The following is a 20,034-nucleotide window of genomic DNA, read 5'->3' on the forward strand; positions in this document are numbered from 1 at the left end:
ACACACAACAACAACAAACTAATGCACACACTTACACAACATGAAGGAAAGGGGACCAGTGTGTGTTGAGCAACAGTGGAGGGTCCGCGGTGGTGTAGCGGTCTAAGCATTGGCTTTGTGTCGATGCAGTTGTCCACTGGGGACCGGGGTTCGCGCCCCGGTCTCATCAGATCCGACTATGGCCGGACTTGATGAAGCAGCAATAATTGGCAACGCTGTCTTCGGGAGGGGGGCAGAGTCGGCTTGTGTTCGTCAAATGAATGTGTCTCTGTGTGTGTCGGAAAAAGCAGGGGTTCGGCCTGGATTCGCCTCATCATGAAAGTGGCGAGGCGTCTCCTTCGAGACTGCCAGCCGGAGAGATGCAGTTGGCGAATGCATACAGTACGAGGGTGGGGGTTCGAACTAAAATAGGGATCGATTGGCCACTAAATTGGGAGAAAAAGGGAAAAATCAGAAATACATTTATAGAGAAAGAAGAGGAGAGAGGAGGACAAGGAAAGCTGGAAGAAGTCAGTGATGAAACAACCCTTCTTGCCCTGCAGTACTAAACCCAAACTTTCACTCCCCCCCAGCTCATGGTCTCACCATCCCACTTCTGACACCAAGGTAGTGAATTCAGGGGGCAGCCGGGAAGCGAACCCGGGTCTCCCGCACCACGGGTGACTACGCTAACCAGTCGACTAAAGGGTCCGACCCGTTAGCCAAGAGTGTAGCTATAATGGGATGTAGGGGATGTGTGCGTGTGTGTGGGGGGGGGGGGTGTAAGAAAATATCGATACACTCGAGTATCGCGATATTATCTTTTGAGATGCTGTATCGATTCTCAAAACCACTATTACACGTAAAGGTTCATGACAAACATGTTGTGTTGTGTGTAACCCCAGGTAATAGTGTTGTAATCCACCTTCAGCCATCTGACTCATCCACTCCAACCCAACAACGTAAACTGAGACAGGACGTAGCATAAGCACAAACAACACAGGCCTACGAAACCGCGATATATCGGCTTTCTTACAGTATCGCGATATATTGCGATTAGTGGTGGGACTTGATTTAAAAAATTAATCGAATTAATTATGGGCTTTGTAATTAATTAATTGTAATTAATCGCATTTAATCGCATATCGATATTTGACACCAGAAGCAAAATTTTTCAATTCAAACAGGTCTTGGTAGATGACTAAATCAATGAATAGACACATACATAAGTTTAAACAACAAAATCCTGTTTATTTTGTTCAAAACAAGTTTGTTTTGTAAACACAGTACTTTTTGTAACCCCTGATCTCCTACCACTGAAAGTGGTCTACAGTCCACAGCAATCCATTTCGCCAGTGAGTTTGTTAATTTATCAGACGTGGACTTACTCATCTTGGCTTTGAAACCCGTCATCTGGTGGAGAGTCGGTTGGCGACTCTGCTTGGTTGTACTAGGAGCACTAGCGTTAGCGTTAGCTCCGGTGTTTGTACTAGCTGCAACTTGTTTCGCATTTAGGTGGTACCGGAGGCTTGAATAACTGCGGTGGAATGCAAACTCTTTGTTGCAGAGTCTGCACACAACAGTGCTCTTATCTAGGCTTTCATCCGACCGTTTTTTAAACGTAAATTTCCCATCCACAGAGCTAAGCAACGCGGTGTCATCCTTGTCGTCCATCACATCTGTTGTTAGCATACTAACTTGTTAGCCTAACCTACTCCGCCTTCCGCTTGACTGACGTCACTCGGTGCATCGGTATAATCCGTATACCAGAAACGAGTGCACTGAGAAGCGTTCCGTGTTGACTGGAGTGTAAAAATAAAATGCGATAAAATGCGTTAATCTTTTTTAACGCCGTTATTTTTCCTATAATTAATTATCGAATTAACGCGTTAAAGTCCCAGCCCTAATTGCGATATATTGTATTGTAACCCCTATATCTTGATACGTATCGTATCGCCATAGTCTCGCCAATACACAGCCCTAGTGTGTGTGTGTGTGTGTGGGGGGGGGGTGTAAGAAAATATCGATACACTCGAGTATCGCGATATTATCTTTTGAGATGCTGTATCGATTCTCAAAACCACTATTACACGTAAAGGTTCATGACAAACATGTTGTGTTGTGTGTAACCCCAGGTAATAGTGTTGTAATCCACCTTCAGCCATCTGACTCATCCACTCCAACCCAACAACGTAAACTGAGACAGGACGTAGCATAAGCACAAACAACACAGGCCTACGAAACCGCGATATATCGGCTTTCTTACAGTATCGCGATATATTGCGATTAGTGGTGGGACTTGATTTAAAAAATTAATCGAATTAATTATGGGCTTTGTAATTAATTAATTGTAATTAATCGCATTTAATCGCATATCGATATTTGACACCAGAAGCAAAATTTTTCAATTCAAACAGGTCTTGGTAGATGACTAAATCAATGAATAGACACATACATAAGTTTAAACAACAAAATCCTGTTTATTTTGTTCAAAACAAGTTTGTTTTGTAAACACAGTACTTTTTGTAACCCCTGATCTCCTACCACTGAAAGTGGTCTACAGTCCACAGCAATCCATTTCGCCAGTGAGTTTGTTAATTTATCAGACGTGGACTTACTCATCTTGGCTTTGAAACCCGTCATCTGGTGGAGAGTCGGTTGGCGACTCTGCTTGGTTGTACTAGGAGCACTAGCGTTAGCGTTAGCTCCGGTGTTTGTACTAGCTGCAACTTGTTTCGCATTTAGGTGGTACCGGAGGCTTGAATAACTGCGGTGGAATGCAAACTCTTTGTTGCAGAGTCTGCACACAACAGTGCTCTTATCTAGGCTTTCATCCGACCGTTTTTTAAACGTAAATTTCCCATCCACAGAGCTAAGCAACGCGGTGTCATCCTTGTCGTCCATCACATCTGTTGTTAGCATACTAACTTGTTAGCCTAACCTACTCCGCCTTCCGCTTGACTGACGTCACTCGGTGCATCGGTATAATCCGTATACCAGAAACGAGTGCACTGAGAAGCGTTCCGTGTTGACTGGAGTGTAAAAATAAAATGCGATAAAATGCGTTAATCTTTTTTAACGCCGTTATTTTTCCTATAATTAATTATCGAATTAACGCGTTAAAGTCCCAGCCCTAATTGCGATATATTGTATTGTAACCCCTATATCTTGATACGTATCGTATCGCCATAGTCTCGCCAATACACAGCCCTAGTGTGTGTGTGTGTGTGGGGGGGGGGGGCTACAAAAGCCTTTAAAAACATACCAAACAGCTCTCACTTGATCAAGCCCAGACCGATGAAAAGAAAAATACACGTCCAATCCCAGTTTCATGATGACTGAAGTAATGTGTAGCACAAAGCTTACACATGACCTGCTTATCCTGAGACAAAGTAGGTAACTGGTGCCCCGGGGCAACATAATGCTCGCTATACTTGCACTGAGGAAAATGTACAAAACCAAAACCGAAAGACGCTGACGATGAAGAAGGACAGCTAGTAAGAAAGACCACTGTCCTCCCTGTCCATGTTTAACTTGGCGGTAGCCGACGCTGATGAAGGACCATGATTCGGTCTAATTGGCTGTCATCGGCCCTTTGGCAGGAGTAAAGGGCTAAACCCAGATCTGGCCTAATCTGATTAGAGTAAACGGCTCAACCGATGATACCTGTCTGACGGGGGATTTCACGGAGCCGGGCCCGGCTGATTTGCGATGCTGCCCAGGAGCGTCCGTTCATTACTTTTCATTACATCAGCGTGGGATAATCAAATGGCTGCGAGGGGGGTTGTGGGGTTCGCAGGGAAGGAAAGCTCCATGTACCTCGCCTCCTGCCATCCTGTGAAACGCTAAGCCCTTATCTAAATTGTTGTGCCATCGAAGAAAAAGTGCGTTACGGGCTGACTACAGTACACTATCTGCTATCTGGCGGATCAGATACATGGCAGACGTAGGAAACCGAGCCCAGCAGAACGACTTTTCAAAATAATGACACTGTATAAGGAGCCCACTGCAATATAATGCTCAAACACAACTGATATAACACGATCCACGGCGCCACGAATAAAATCCTGATGTGAACAAAAAAAAAAAAAAAAGAGACTTGCCCCTAATGAATGACTCACTTCTTTGCTTGGAATGAAACTGATAGGGCTCTGAAAATAGCCTCACTGTGCTCTGAAATATTCAGTGTGTGTGTGTGTGTGTGTGTGTGGGGTGCCCGGCCTCTGTACAGCCTGAGGGGGTTGGAAAGTTATCTGTCCTACACTACAGTCTGGCTCTCGGTCAGGTTTGACAGTTCTGGCGTTGCGAGGCGGAGCGTCCACACTGCGAGCTCCGTGGTCTTTACACGTGTCACGGCAGCAGTTCACGGTGACCTGTGTAGACAGTGACTGACCCTGTATTTCATCTGACCAAATCAAATGCCGGTTCCAAATTTGTTCGGCCATAACTGTCCCAAGACAACCAGAATGCTGCAGACACCAAGGTATGGAAAGCCTACTTTTCCAGCAGATGTAATTTCTTTTAGTAAATTTGCGGGGTAGGGCGGCACAGTGGTGCAGTGGTTGGCACAGTCGCCTCACAGCAAGAAGGTTCTGGGTTTGAGCCCCGGGGTAGTCCAACCTTGAAGGTCGTCCCGGGTTGTCCTCTGCGTGGAGTTTACATGTTCTCCCCATGTCTGCGTGGGTTTCCTCCGGGTGCGCCGGTTTCCTCCCACAGTCCAAAGACATGCAGGTCAGGTCAATCGGCCGTACTAAATTGCCCCTAGGTATGAATGTGTGTGCGTGTGTGTGTGTGTGTGTGTGTGTGTGGGCCCTGTGTGATGGAATGGCGGCCTGTCCAGGGTTCTCTCTGCCTGCCGCCCAATGACTGCTGGGATAGGCTCCAGCATCCCCGCCACCCTAAGAGCAGGATAAGCAGTTTGGATAATGGATGGAAATTTGCAGGAACATTTTTTTTCCTCCCCGATTGCACCCAGCCAATTACCCCACTCTCCAAGCCGTCCTGGTCGCTGCTCCACCCCCCCCTGCCCATCTGGAAAGGGCTGCAGACTACCACATGCCTCCTCTGATACATGTGGAGTCACCAGCCGCTTCTTTTCACCGGACAGTGAGGAGTTTCACCAGAGGGACGTAGTGTGTGGGAGTATCACGCTATTCCCCCTAGTTTCACCTCCCCCAGGTGTCCCGACATCCGGCTTCCCACCTGCAGACATGGCCAATTGTGTCTGTAGGGATGCCCGACCAAGCCGGAGGTAACGGAGATTCGAACCGGTGAGCCCCTTGTTTGTAGGCAAGGAAATAAACCGCTATGCTACCCGGACGCCCCATCTGCAGGGTAATTTCACCTTTATATTTATTCTCTGTTGCGTCACAGTTGATAACTAAAACGAAATGAAGTGGGAAAAGGAAATTGGGGCCCCAGAAGCACATGCTATATCCAGAATCCTTCCCTCACTTACTCATTCCCTATTTCCTAAACATGAAACACTCACTAAGGTCAGCTCTACAGGAAGTGATGAATGAAGATACTGAATCATCATCTTGTGGCTTCTTCTCGTCTCATCCAATGGTACTTGACAGTGAAGAGTGCACGAGCAGAGCGGGGAGGAGGCGAAGCATTGCATTGTGGGAATTTTTAAGGCACTGTATTGTGAACAAAGTTTACAGTTGACAGTGCACTGTGCAGCAAATAGGGAATGACTCCAGACAGAGCTCTTTCCTACAAACCCCAATTCCAATGAAGTTGGAACGTTGTGTAAAACGTGAATAAAAACAGAATACAGTGATTTGCAAATCCTTTTCCACGTATATTCAATTGAATACACTACAAAGACAAGATATTTAATGTTCAAACTGATAAACTTTATTGTTTTTTGCAAATATGCACTCATTTTGAGTTTGATGCCTGCAACACGTTCCAAAGAAGCTGGGACAGGGGCAACACAAGACTGGGAAAGTTGAGACACCTGTTTGGAACATTCCACAGATGAACAGGTTAATTGGAAACAGGTGAGTGTCATGACTGGGTATAAAATGAGGATCCCCGAAAGGCTCAGTTGTTCACAAGCAGGGATGGGGCGAGGGTCACCACTTTGTGAACAACTGCGTGAGCAAATAGTCAAACAGTTTAAGAACAACGTTTCACAACATACAATTGCATAGAATTTTGGGAGTTCTTCATCTACAGTCCATAATATCATCAAAACATTCAAAGAATCCAGAGAAATCTCTGCACGTAAGCAGCAAGGCCGAAAACCAAAATTGAATGCCCATGACCTTCGACCCCTCAGGCGGCACTGCGTTAAAAACTGACATCATTGTGTAAAGGATATTACCACGTGGGCTCAGGAACACTTCGGAAAACCATTGTCAGTTAACACAGTTCGTCGCTACATCTACAAGTGCAAGTTAAAACTCTACCATGCAAAGCGGAAGCCATATATCTACAACACCCAGAAACGCCGCCGGCTTCTCTGGGCCTGAGCTCATCTGAGATGGACTGACGCAAAGTGAAAAAGTGTGCTGGGGTCTAATGAGTCCACATTTCAAATTGTTTTTGGAAATCATGGACGTAGTGTCCTCCAGGCTAAAGAGGAAAAGCACCATCCAGATTGTTATCAGCACAAAGTCCAAAAGCCAGCATTAGTCCATGGGCCAGACGATATTTCGGTACACTCAAGGTGGCAAAACTTACTTATAATTTTTGAAAGGATCCATGTCTGTAGATGATATTTTGGTATGATAACCATTCCTGAGTGGCAGCTGTATCACAGTTATCAGCTCATGAAGTTAACCACCCCCTAAAGTAAATTGCATTTTAGACGCTGGTGCATATCCTGGTTTAGCCTCATGGTCAGGACATTTTTCAATGTTCTATAATATTGTCTTTGGTATCATTTTAAAGGGGACCTTCTTAGCTTTCATTCAAGCCCTGTTGTGGATATTTCTCACAAATATAGAGGTCACTTGAGCTCTTCAACCCGTCAATAACACACATCTTTTTGCAATTTTCGCCTAAACTATATACTTTCTTTTAGCCCTGTGGCATCTAGGAATATCAGGGACACAAAACACAAAAACTGGAATACTCACAGGACTGTAAAGATTCAGAAAATGTATAATATACCCATACTATTTCATTGTGTGAGGTGATTGTGAGCCTTAAATGAGAACTAGACCAAAGCCAGTTAGGTCACAAACTGGTCTCTATACATTTCTTTAAATACACAATCAAAATACATGATAAAAAGGAATACCATAGTGAGGTAATGAACTATTTTAATATTTTAAACAACATTGACATTTACATATACTTAGTCAATTATACATGTAATCCCATATCATTAGTGGGTATATGTAATGGTAATGGGTAGGGTAATGGGTATATGTGAATATGGTTACATTATTGTTATCAAGCTCTGGGTAACCAAGTCCAGAATCAACATCCTGTGCATCAATAGACTACTACCACAGTATACCATCAGAATCATCACACTGTCATTCATCAAACTGCTCGTTTCTCTCATCATCTGACTCCCCAAGTTCAAAGTCCAGTTCTGGACCATCCTGCTGTTTTTGGTTACTGCAGGTCTGTAACCTGCACATGTCTGTGCATGGAAGTCCATTTGACAGGCACATGCAGCTTGGCATTTTGCATGAATGCACACACTTGCATGTTAGCATTTGCAAGACCACATCTGGTGCAGGTGGGGAGCGCATCCAGTAAATGGCCAGCTTGCCTTCATCGTCTGTCCATCCATACTCAGTAGGGCTTGGCACCACAGGGTTAGCCTGCAGACAGCACTTCCATATTGCTGCCTGATAGTTGGCTCGTTGAACATGCATAAAGAGACAGTCTCTACATGGTGGCAGCTGGCTGGACTCAACCTCTCCCCTTTTGGTGCAGAAGAGCTGGTAACGCAGTTTGTTCACCTCAGCAGTGCTGCTATTAGCAACATACATCCGACAGGTGAACTGCTCAATTTTCTGGAACAGCTCATCACTCACATTCCATGTCTGTCCCAGTTGACTAAAAGTCTCTTGGCAGGAAGTGTGCTTTCTCACTATCTTCAGGGCATTCAGCTTCCCTCGACCAGCGAATGCACTGACAGTGTCGCAGCCTGTGAAGGCATGTAAGCCAATTAGGCTGTCACAGATGCTGTCTCCAAGTGAACTTGCCAGTTTGGTGATGTCGACAAACCGTGTGCGGTTCTGAGTCCCACACTTCTGGTAGATGGGACAGGTGATGTCCTTCTGGAAGCCAAGACAAAGCACCATGACATCAGTGTCCTCAGCTGTGATGATAACTGACTTTGAGCCCGCATTTGCTGCATGCAATGCATGCAGGAGCAGACGGGTGTCAGCTTCTTCATGTGTGGAGTGCAGTTCTGCTGCTTCCTCACACCCATCTTCTGTCAACTTGTAGCAGGTTTCCTCACAGGTCATGTACAACACCTTGCCATGCAGCATAGCTCTGTATCGTGGGAGTTTCCACTCTTCCACCAGAAACTTGATGAGACTGGTCTTGTTGGAGGAACTGCACAGAAATTTTCTCCACTGCTGGACGTGGTGTCCCCCTGCAAGATTCTTGTACTGGAGAGTGATGTCTCCACCCGGTTCAGTCGTTCAGCATCTTTGATCGAAGTCTGGTGATAGACATCAACAACAACATCAATCCTCCCACTCTGTGCTCCCTCATGGAGGACCTGGGTCAAGGCTGACTCTGCCACCTGTGCAAAGGTTTTGTTGTTGCCATTCATTTTTTGGACCAGGCTCATCCCATCAATGATGGAAGTAGATGGGATTGGGATGTCTTCTGCAGGAGATACATTCTTTTCAAGCTCTCTGGCAAGTGCAGCCTTGTTTGTTTTTTGTAAGGACCCATCAGCATTTGCCAGTACCCATGGTAGTGGGCCCAATGGGTAGGCAAGGACATCCTTCAGATTCACCTTCCTGCTTTCAGCCACCAGGATCATGTGACTGAAAAGGTTTCTATCTGCCTTCAGAACCACATCCTGTGCTTTCTTTCCATGAGCTTGTTTTGTGCTGACATTGGAGAATGTTTTCAGACTTTGCTTGGTCATCTTGTCGTGGAATTTCACAGCTGGTGGGTCTGCATCTAACCTTGTTTGCTGGAATGCTTGGTAGGCCTCTTCTCCTTTCTCAAGAGCTCTCAAGAGATCTATGGTCACATCAGGTGGAGCCATGTTGCCAGTGGAGAGGCTAACCAAATCAATCTCATCAGGGGACATAGGATTGAGCCAGTTATTCTCCATAAGGTCCATGAGAGACTGGACATCTGCTTCATCTCTCTTGATCCTTGGACTCTGTAGATCTGGATGAGACCATTTGCACCTGCCTTGACCTGTCAGGTCTCTCAGCTGTCTGAGGTACATGCTTCTATACTCAGCTGTGAGATAATATTTGGTCACAGCTCCTGGCTTCAAGCTGAATCCCTTTGTCCCTCCAGCTGTTTGGGTGTCTTTGTTCACCGTTTCTTCTATAGCTTGGTCAACAGGGATTCGGCCAAAGGGATTGGTGGAGCCCAGTTGGACTGAGAAGCCTCCTTCCATGAATTCTGTGTACACATCTGGGTGTGTGATGGGCAGCTCAGACATCTGGGCGTAGTAGTAGGGGAGGTAGCGTGCATAACTCATCCTGTCATAAGCAAAGCACCATGGGATCATTGCTCGAATGCTAGCCAAGTGTAGCATCCAGTCTCCCTCTCTGGATGCTCGGATGAGCCCCAACAAGATTTCAACCATGTCCAAATAGGACATCCAGAAGTTCGAGAGGCTGCCGTTTCCACCTCTAAGGAACTCACGGTAGACTTCAAATAGATCCATGATGCGTGTACAAGAGCTGTTCTCGAGGACCTCCTTCAAAGCATGTTGTGAGACTTCTTTCCCAAGGCTGTCAATGGTCTTCAGTGTCTCATTCAGGTGAACCATGTCATTCCTGTGAGTTTCTTCCGACCAGGCCAGGAAACCATTCAAGGTCAGTCGCATGAGAACCTCATACAGGAGCTTGTGTAGTCACACTGCCCTGTTGTACTTGCGGCCATCCACAACACCAGCAATTGAGCCTTCTGCAATCATGCCAGACTCAATGCAGAGGTCTTTGAGTCCAGCATCTTGGAAACGCTTTCCTATTATTGCCAGCAGTGTGCAGATGGTGTGGAATACCCCAAGCCTAACGATGATATCATGGAACTTGTCATGGTGTTTCCATGTGATCTCGACAGCCTTCGCATACAGGGCTTGGTCAAAGACACAGACAATCTTCCTCAGGCCTAAGCACTGCATGATGCTCAGTGACTGGTTAAGCACCTCGTTGACAGTAGACATTTGTGTCGCTGGAGCATTGATGGTAGGCAGATAGCCTATATTGTCGGGGATGACCGTCATCTCTCCTCGAGTCAGGATGTTGAAGCCTGTCCAGCTGCTGACTGACTGTTCTTCTTGTTGTGACATGCGTGCTAGGACCCAAAGAAGGTTTTTCTCTCTGGCAAGCTTAGTATTGGCTGCAGTATCGGCATCTGACTTTTTGCTTTGTGGTGGCCCTACCCGTTGTCCAGCATTGTAAGTTGGTAACATTGGTGGGGGTCCATCAATGCTTCTCTTCTTTGTTTTGGGAACAGTGGGCATGGGTTGGACAGGAAGTGGGTTGACTGGCTTTGCTTGCACAGCAATCCCATTGACTCTGTGAGATGTTCCCTCACCACTGACAGTTTCTTCAAGACGGTCGATATTGTCCCAGGCTAAAGTTGTGAATATGCCAGGATGGATGTTAGCTGGAAGGGCAATGCCACTCCCTGATGATGAGAGTTTCTGGAGACACAGGGCAGTGTTGATGTCTTCCACCTGTGAATAGGACACACTGTGACCAAGTCGGTTGAGGATGTTTATCAACTCTACATTTCCTGTCAACGATTTGACACTGAATGGCAGAACAATGTGCTTGGAAGGCTTGGTATTTCCACATGTCACTGCATATACTATGTCATGGCCAAATGACTGCAGAAGGCACTGCACTCTCTGGGATGCATGATCAGGATCATTTGAGCCTGTGAGTAGAGAGTACAGGAAGATAATGAGCGACTCTGGAATGGTAGGACATTCTGCTTCTGGTTTGACTTCAGGCGGCCAGGTTTGAGGAACATCTTGACTTTTAATGTCTGCTCTCAATTTGATGGCTGCTTTGGCTATAACATCTTGTGCACTGACACTTTTCAGGGTCTGCAGCTCCCTTTTGAGAGACTGATTTTCTTTGGAAAGTTCCCTCATGGACAAGTTATCGGGATAGAGGAGGAATTTTCCTTTCTCATCAGGGAATATCTGCAAGGCTCCAGCAAACTCACTCTCCAGGTTTCGCCTTATGTGCTTCTTGGTTGATTCCTTGACTTGGGCAATGCCTTGGGAGTTCATTGAAGCTACCAGTCTAGAAGAGAGATCAGTCATTGTCATCACTTGAGGATTGCCAAAAAGCTCCATCCTGATGAAGAGGAACAGCTCATTGTATGCCTTATTCACAGCAGCTTCATACTGGGCTGCAGCATCATCATCTTCATTGCTGGCAACCTCTCCTTTGGAAACCTCTTCTTTGGTGTAAAGTCTATAGCATGACCTGTGGTAGTGCCCTTCAGCTGCTACAAGGTCTCTACTCACAATGGCAAGGATTCTGCTGTCCCTTTTCTTTGTGGCTGCACTCCTGATCTTTGCATCAGCTCGCAGTTCTCGACACTGCACCAGTACTTCTCTTGTATTCTGTCTCTTGGAATATTTGCTGTTTTTCTGACAAAATATGCACTCTGCATCATAAGTCCTAGATGTACTTGGAGCATGTCGAGCTACTCTCTTAGATTGTTTCTCTTCAGCAGAGACACAACTTTTCTTTTCTTTTGCAAGGAGGCCATCAAGAATTTGCTTCATAGTGAAGATACTGCGACACTTTCTGTGGTAGTAGATTGCTGGAATCTGTCCCTCAGGAATGTCTTTTGCCAGTTTCAAAACTGGTGCATGATTTCGTATCTGAGCTGCCCTGAGCAGAGTTCTCCATGAGTTGACACTTTGTAGTGAAACCAGCTTATCTGTATCATCAGAACAGTGGATAATGCACTCCACCCGTGGGCGCTTTGGTATTGGGTAAAAACTTGCTTGTTCACCAGTGGCCATATTCAGTCAGTTTTCACCTGCCACATACAAACAAATACATGTAACTTAGGTGTATGAACACTACTAAAACAAAGTTTACTTTGCTTCACCAGCGTCATATTACCATTATTTATCTTACATAGCCACAAATAGATACATTACCTAGTTGCTATGCAACAGCTGTATTTTGTCCACATGAGGCCGCTAAAATCAACACAAGATGAAAGTTCCTCGTAGCCACTTTAACTAATCATATTAACATACACATTAAAAGAACATGCTAACATTGTGGGAAATTAGCTTACAATCTTCTCCAGAGTGAGACAAGAAGATAGATACCAGTTTCCTCTATATGTGTTTAGTAGAAAGCTATCTAGCTGCACGTTAGCCTAGCTTAGCACAATGAATGGAAGTACACAGTACTGGTTATCCTTGGTTGTTGGCCAACTAAGAACTGTCCCAGAGTTTAAGCTAGGCTAATCAGTACAAGGGGTGTTGAAATGCTATATTTGTAAAAATCTGGGCAAATACACAATCGTGAGAGGCACAGAAACAGGTTTCCTGAAAGAAAAATGAAATAGCTGCTCATTTGGAAAGGTTATCATGTATTATTTTACTTCTGTTAGTGTACCAAATAAAATGGCACCAGTGAAGTTGTGTCACCTTGGGTGATATCGATATCTGGTCTGACCCATGGACTAACTGTCTTTGGTCTAGTTAGTATCTTAGTAATAATGCCCTTCTAATTTAAGGTTCACAATCACCTCACACAATGAAATAGTATGGGTATATTATACATTTCCTGAATCTTTACAGTCCTGTGAGTATTCCAGTTTTTGTGTTTTGTGTCCCTGATATTCCTAGATGCCACAGGGCTAAAAGAAAGTATATAGTTTAGGCGAACATTGCAGAAAGATGTGTGTTATTGACGGGTTGAAGAGCTCAAGTGACCTCTATATTTGTGAGAAATATCCACAACAGGGCTTGAATGAAAGCTAAGAAGGTCCCCTTTAAAATGATACCAAAGACAATATTATAGAACATTGAAAAATGTCCTGACCATGAGGCTAAACCAGGATATGCACCAGCGTCTAAAATGCAATTTACTTTAGGGGGTGGTTAACTTCATGAGCTGATAACTGTGATACAGCTGCCACTCAGGAATGGTTATCATACCAAAATATCATCTACAGACATGGATCCTTTCAAAAATTATAAGTAAGTTTTGCCACCTTGAGTGTACCGAAATAGGAAATTTTGGGCTCTGGCCCATGGACTACATCTGTGATGGTATGGGGATGTGTTAGTGCCCATGGCATCATGGGTAACTTGCACATCTGTGAAGGCACCATTAATGCTGAAAGGTACATACAGGTTTTGGAGCAACATGTGCTGCCATCCAAGCGACATCTTTTTCAGGGACATCCCTGCTTATTTCAGCAAGACAATGCCAAGCCACATTCTGCACGTGTTACAACAGCATGGCTTCGTAGTAAAAGAGTGCGGGTACTGGACTGGCCTGCCTACCTGCAGTCCAGACCTGTCTCCCATTGAAAATGTGTGGCGCATTATGACGCGCAAAATACGACAACGGAGACCCCGGACTGTTGAGCAACTGAAGTCGTACATCAAGCAAGAATGGGAAAGAATTCCACCTACAAAGCTTCAACAATTAGTGTCCTCAGTTCCCAAATGCTTACTGAGTGTTGTTAAAAGGAAAGGTGATGTAACACAGTGGTGAACATGCCCCTGTTCCAGCTTTTTTGGAACATGTTGCAGGCATCAAATTCATAATGAGTGAATATCTGCAAAAAAAAAAACAATAAAGTTTATCAGTCTTAACATTAAATATCTTGTCTTTGTAGTGTATTCAATTGAATATAGGTCGAAAAGGATTTGCAAATCATTGTATTCTATTTTTATTTATGTTTTACACAACGTCCCAACTTCATTGGAATTGGGGTTTGTATGTACCCCTGCCCGTTATATACTGTGGCTGAACCAAGTCCTTCAGGTTCACAGGAAGTTCTACAGTAACATCCTCCATCTTCTGAGCAGCGGTGGTGTGAGACGCCATGTCGGCTGAAATCAGAGTTTACATGTGCACACACGAGCGACAGAGAGGGCTTCCTCTGGGCTGCTGATGAGAGTTTAAGGACAAGCATAATCCCGAAGGGAAGGATACCGGACCATGTCAGAACACCCGACAACACCACAACTTAATCAAAACTGAAACGCTTCTGACGCACTGGAGGATTTGTCACTGATGTCATTGCCAAATGGTGAGGTGGTGAGCTTTTGTGACCCTTGTTATGGGACAGGAGAAAAAAAAACAAAAACCTGTTTAAAAATTGCCTCTGTAATCTGGTGGACAGCTGTTGAGATGTTTTCAGGCACATTTTTAGAGCACAGAGAGTGTATTTCTAACTGTACACACACACACACACACACACACACACACACACACACACACACACACACACACACACATATATATATATATATATGGTGTAGCAGAGGTGTCTTGAAGGACAGCACCAAAACAAGTTGAGATAAATCTGATAGTAATACTTGAGTGGTAAGGTAACAAGTGTCAAACGATTATTAGATAGCAGCGTAGCCTTGTGCGTTTCACTGTGGTGGAGCATGAAATGCACAGTATCATCCCCGGCATGCCAGCAGGAGACTTCCTAGAAGTTGAGTTTCTACCTTCAGGGAGACGCCTGCGCTTTCCCTGCATGAAAAATAAGAGAGGGAACAAAGTTCTCCTTTGTGCCAGCTGCCACAGCATATTTGAATGCTCATATACAATGATATAATCTTGTGTATTCTTACTGTCTTTTTTTAGGTATGTATTTGATGACATGTTCTCTGATTTATTCTTATAGTCTTATTTTTTAACGCTCACATTTGATGATAGTCTTTTTAATGTGTTGGCAATGTGACAATTATTTACTACAATTAATGATCACCTATTTTGCAACAGTGCCATCTTATAATTCCTATAATGAACGTTTTTCTTTTCTCATTGTATGTTGTATGTGGTGGAATGTCTTTTGGCATACACAACAACAAAATGTCCCCTACGAGGGGATAATAAAGTGTGTGAATGAATCAAGAAGTGTACAGTGAGTCATGTCTCAACCCAACAAATAAGCTCAAACTTTAAAAGATAAACATGCTCCTGTTCAGATCCATCCATTATACGAACTGCTGATCATGCTGTAAGGGCAGCAGGGGTGCTGGAGCCTATCCCAGCAGTCATTGGGTGGCAGGAGGGGAGACACCCTGGACAGGCCGCCAGGCCATCTCACACACACACACACACACACACACACACACACACACACACACACACACACACACACACACACACACACACACACAGTCATACCTCGGGACAATATTTTTTAGTATGGCGGAGTCACCTGACCTACATGTCTTTGGACTGTGGGAGGACACCGGAGCCCCCGGAGGAAACCCACGCAGACACTGGGAGAACATGTAAAGTCCACACGGAGGACCAATCAGGACGACCCCCAAGGTTAGACTACCCCGGGGCTCAAACCCAGGACCTTCTTGCTGTGAGGTGAGCGCGCTAACCACTGTGCCATCCTGCTGCCCCTCCTGTTCAGATATAATAATAATAATAATAATAATTTGTAATATAAATGGGAATTCTTGCACCCTTAGAACACCACCTGAATCCGTCCTATGCCCAATGTATTGGGATAATGGTGTACATTACTTCAAAAGTATCCCAGCTAGCAGCCCTATATCTTTTTAAAAACAACAACATGATCTTTCTTTGTGTATCCTCGGCATTTCACAATAGCGCCACGATCCATACATGGATGTCACCGGGGGGAGACCCGCCCCCTGTAGTAAATTCATCCACATTACAAAGGGGGCGGAGAATCACTTGCTCCGAGTGGCGAAACGTTTCAGTTTAGGTGGCATGGGTTGGAGTAGATGACACGATGTCTAGGTCCCACAACGAAGGGAGACCGCAGTACTCCTGGGTCAAAGTTACACGATATACCAGTCCCAAACAAGACAAAGAGTGTCAGACTAAGGGCTCCGGCTATCTGCTGGCTTTGAACAAAGGCGGTTTTCCGTCGATACTCTTGCCTGGCTTTCCAGACTATCTACCCTCTCTCTGCGCTAGGCGATTGCAGATAATAACACACGTATTATGGTGCACTGCAAACATGCTTCGAACACACACACACACACACACACACACACACACACACACACACACACACACACACACACACAAGGACCGCAACACAACAGATGTATACTGAATATGCATCTCAAACGGCTCTGTGACATTTACCTTGCAGACGAAGCGTCCTTACCTTTATCTTGCGCTGAAGAAATACTCTCTTCCTCTTTGGGATTTGCGACCTGTGTTATTATGGACGTGTTGTCCATGGAAACGGGAGGTTTTCGGCTCCTCTGGCTCTTTACACAAGCGCGCATACACTTTGATTACTGGCGAACATTACCGAGAAGCTCGCCGCGTCCGCTCCTCACACCGTCGCATATTCCCCTTCAGTCGCAGAAGAAGAAGAAGAAGAAGAGGAAGAAGCAGAAGAAGAAGAAGCAGAAGAAGAGGAAGCGCGCGTTCGGGCGCATTCCCGGGAAAGCTAAAAACAAAAGAAATAATAACGATTGCACGCTTTCGATGTGCCGCGAAGTCTGCAGCGTTTGAGGTGACAGTCTGAACAGGATTATCTGGCAGAAAAGTCAGACGAAAATTCAAAAACAAAAAAACAAAAACAAGGATCAAAACAAAGCGTCTATTCGGGCGCGGGAGTCGCGTTGTTGTTGCAGGCAGCGCAGCAGCCCCCGCCTTCCGCTACTGTAAGCTGCGTGATATGGACGCTGCACTGTTTACCTCCACGCATGATGGCGACCATTCAGCTGCGCCGCACACGTCCTTTTAACTTGATCTCCCGCTGAAACCCTCACAGCACGGTTGACATGGCTAGGACAGTGATATTTGTTGTGCATACCAAAGATGATTTTTTTAAAAATCATACAGCCTAGTAGGGAAAGACAAACATAGGCTGCAATATCACACGCACGCACGCACGCACGCACGCACACATCACATCACAGTATGTGAAGACACTGGCTCAAGCAGATTTTTGACTAGGGTGGCCAAATAAGGACTCTCAAATTGGGGGGAGGGGGCTCTCAGACTGGGAGTATATTCTTTGCAATGCAATTGTATTTTATATGCTTGTCCAATCAAGATGTGAATTACTGCAAATGACTATTTGGCTATAAAAGAAGAAAAAATAGTGTACTTGAGGTCATTAAATCAAAATTATTGTGCTCCAGTCTGACCATTTTTTCACAGTGTCCCTTTTTACTACTGTATGGTAGTTACAGCTTTTGCAGACACCTCTAGGATGGAGTAATGATATATCTGGAAACAAGCTCAGGGCCCACAGCAAAAAGGTATCTTGTAAGAATTTTAGGAAACAGACATGATGTGGAAAATAAAAAAAGATAAGTTGCTGAATAAGAAGAGATTTGAAGTGATGAAAAGATAAGACCCAGTGATGGCCTAGCGGCCTGTCCAGGGTGTCTCTCCGCCTGCCGCCCAGTGACTGCTGGGATAGCCTCCAGCATCCCTGCCACCCTGAGAGCAGGATAAGCGGTTCGGATAATGGATGGATGGATGGATGATCTGAGACCAATAAGGTTTCCATGTAGTGCCTATTGTCATGTGGCCTGACCATTAACACAAAATCAGCATTTTTTTTAACTTTTGACAGTGGGATGGCAAGTTATTTATAGAAAGTGGCCTTGGCCACCCCTTATGTCAGCCCTTATAAATAAATGTTGATGTGCTGCAAGAAAATAAGTAAGCTGTGTGCAGTGAAATTACTGAACTGAACATGTCATCATACAAATCAGATTTAGAGACACATTGTGCCAGGACGCTTTGGTGTAAGCCATTTCTAACGAGGAGTTTATCTCTCGCCCACACATAGGCCAAACCTCTGCTATTTCAGCCTGACTTGAATTGCAAAATAACAACAAATAACAAAAAGTACTCATCTGGTCTGCCAGCAATGACAATTCTGAATTGTTATACTCCCTCTTCATCTAGCCATCACTTAAATGCATCTGACAACCACACAGTTCTGTATGACCTCACACAGGAGGGAAAAAATAGTTCGTCAGACAATTACACCACATCATAGCAAGGGGAGGGTCGCCGACCATCAGCTGATGACGATTATACACGTGTCATCTGTTGAGTTTTACACAACAGGATGCCCCCAATGTAGGTCTGAGTTTGTGTTGGTGTTGGTTTTAAGGGTCACAGACAGTTGATACCACGTCACGGCTCTGGGTATATCTGAACCGCTTTAAACCCCTTTTCACCACTTGATGGCCAGTCTCAGGTTACGTTGTCAGGATTTGTCTCTTGAAATGGGACCTCACTGATCCATTGTGTGTGACCACAACGTGGATATTGCACTAGAGGGGGAAAACAAATAGGAGTGCAGATTGAGTCCAGACATTAAAAAGGAGAGTGAGTAGGAGATCCTGCAGGCCAGAGGCTGCAAAAAAAATCACAATTTATACCGCTGACATGGACATTTTAGTTCTGTTGCTAAAGCAGTTGATTAATTCAAAACAGCTGGATTAGTCAGAGCATGTGTATTGATAAATGTAGTCAACATAGTCATACCAGTAAGAGGAATAGAGCTATGGACTGGGTGGAGAAGAGTGTCAGGAGTGATTTGCGACAGAAGGGTACCAGCAAGAGTTAAAGGGAAGGTTTACAAGATGGCAGTGAGACCAGCTATGTTATATGGTTTGGAGACAGTGGCACTGATGAAAGGACAGGAGGCGGAGCTGGAGGTGGCAGAGATGAAGATGATAAGATTTTCACTGGGAGTGATGAAGAAGGACAGGATTAGGAACGAGTATATTAGAGGGACAGCTCAGGTTGGACGGTTTGGAGACAAAGCAAGAGAGGCAAGGCTGACATGGTTTGAACATGTGTGGAGGAGAGATGCTGGGTATATTGGGAGAAGGATGCTGAATATGGAGCTGCCAGGGAAGAGGAGAAGAGGAAGGCCAAAGAGGAGGTTTATGGATGTGGTGAGGGAGGACATGCAGGTGGCTGGTGTGACAGAGGAAGATGCAGAGGACAGGAAGAGATAGAAACGGATGATCCACTGTGGTGGTGGCTCCTAACTGGAGCAGCTGGAAGTAGTAGTAGTAGTAGTCATACCAGTAAGAGTAGTAGCTGTGGTAGAGACGGCAAGATATTTTTTTCACAAGACAAATCTAATTATAAACCCCTATCATTATAAATATTCAGGTTTCTTATTGGAAAGATAAAGCCAGGTAACCCATGTTGTTTGGCACACTCTCCACATTAAAGAATAAAACAAAACTGAGACAAACTGGGAAATGTACATGTGCTAAATGTTTAAAAGCACCTCCCTTACTCACTGGCAAAAGAAAGCTGAGAGGGGGAAGGAAATGGAAGAGATGTGAGTCGGCCACTCGTTGGATGTGTCAGCCAATCATATTAAATTCACGTCAGCTCTGTTGGTGGCTGAACACATTCATTCAGGGCACCTTGTCTGATCACCAGGAGCCATGGCGTCATCCAGACTAAAGAAACCGTCATCGAGGAGAAACTTAACCTTTCCTTTTTGTTGTTGTTGTAGTTGTTGTTATTGTTATTGTTCATTGCGTGGTAACAATGGAATGTAAACACAACTTATTTTCCCCCCTTCTGACTCCACCTGATTGCTGTCTTGCCTGTAAAATACAGTATGCTGTCATCATCAGAGATTCTTACGCACACATACACAAAGAAACACACACAGGGAAACAACAACCCTGCGGCAGCTGCA

The 20,034-nt window shown here is 44.9% G+C and overlaps 1 protein-coding gene across 2 annotated transcripts in view; it reads right to left on the reverse strand.

The window, feature by feature from the left end:
- ctdspla (CTD (carboxy-terminal domain, RNA polymerase II, polypeptide A) small phosphatase-like a) overlaps positions 1-16,652 on the reverse strand; it is a 72,561-nt gene extending 55,909 nt beyond the window's left edge. For both annotated transcript variants that reach the window (XM_056299162.1, XM_056299161.1), the window contains exon 1: positions 16,495-16,652. In XM_056299162.1, the coding sequence (XP_056155137.1) occupies positions 16,495-16,618 (124 nt within the window). In that variant the 5' untranslated portion in view covers positions 16,619-16,652. The remainder of the gene's footprint in view (positions 1-16,494) is intronic.
- Positions 16,653-20,034: the final 3,382 nt, after the last annotated feature.

Source organism: Lampris incognitus, chromosome 19 (genome assembly GCF_029633865.1).
Source record: "Lampris incognitus isolate fLamInc1 chromosome 19, fLamInc1.hap2, whole genome shotgun sequence".
Classification (NCBI taxonomy): Eukaryota; Metazoa; Chordata; class Actinopteri; order Lampriformes; family Lampridae; genus Lampris; species Lampris incognitus.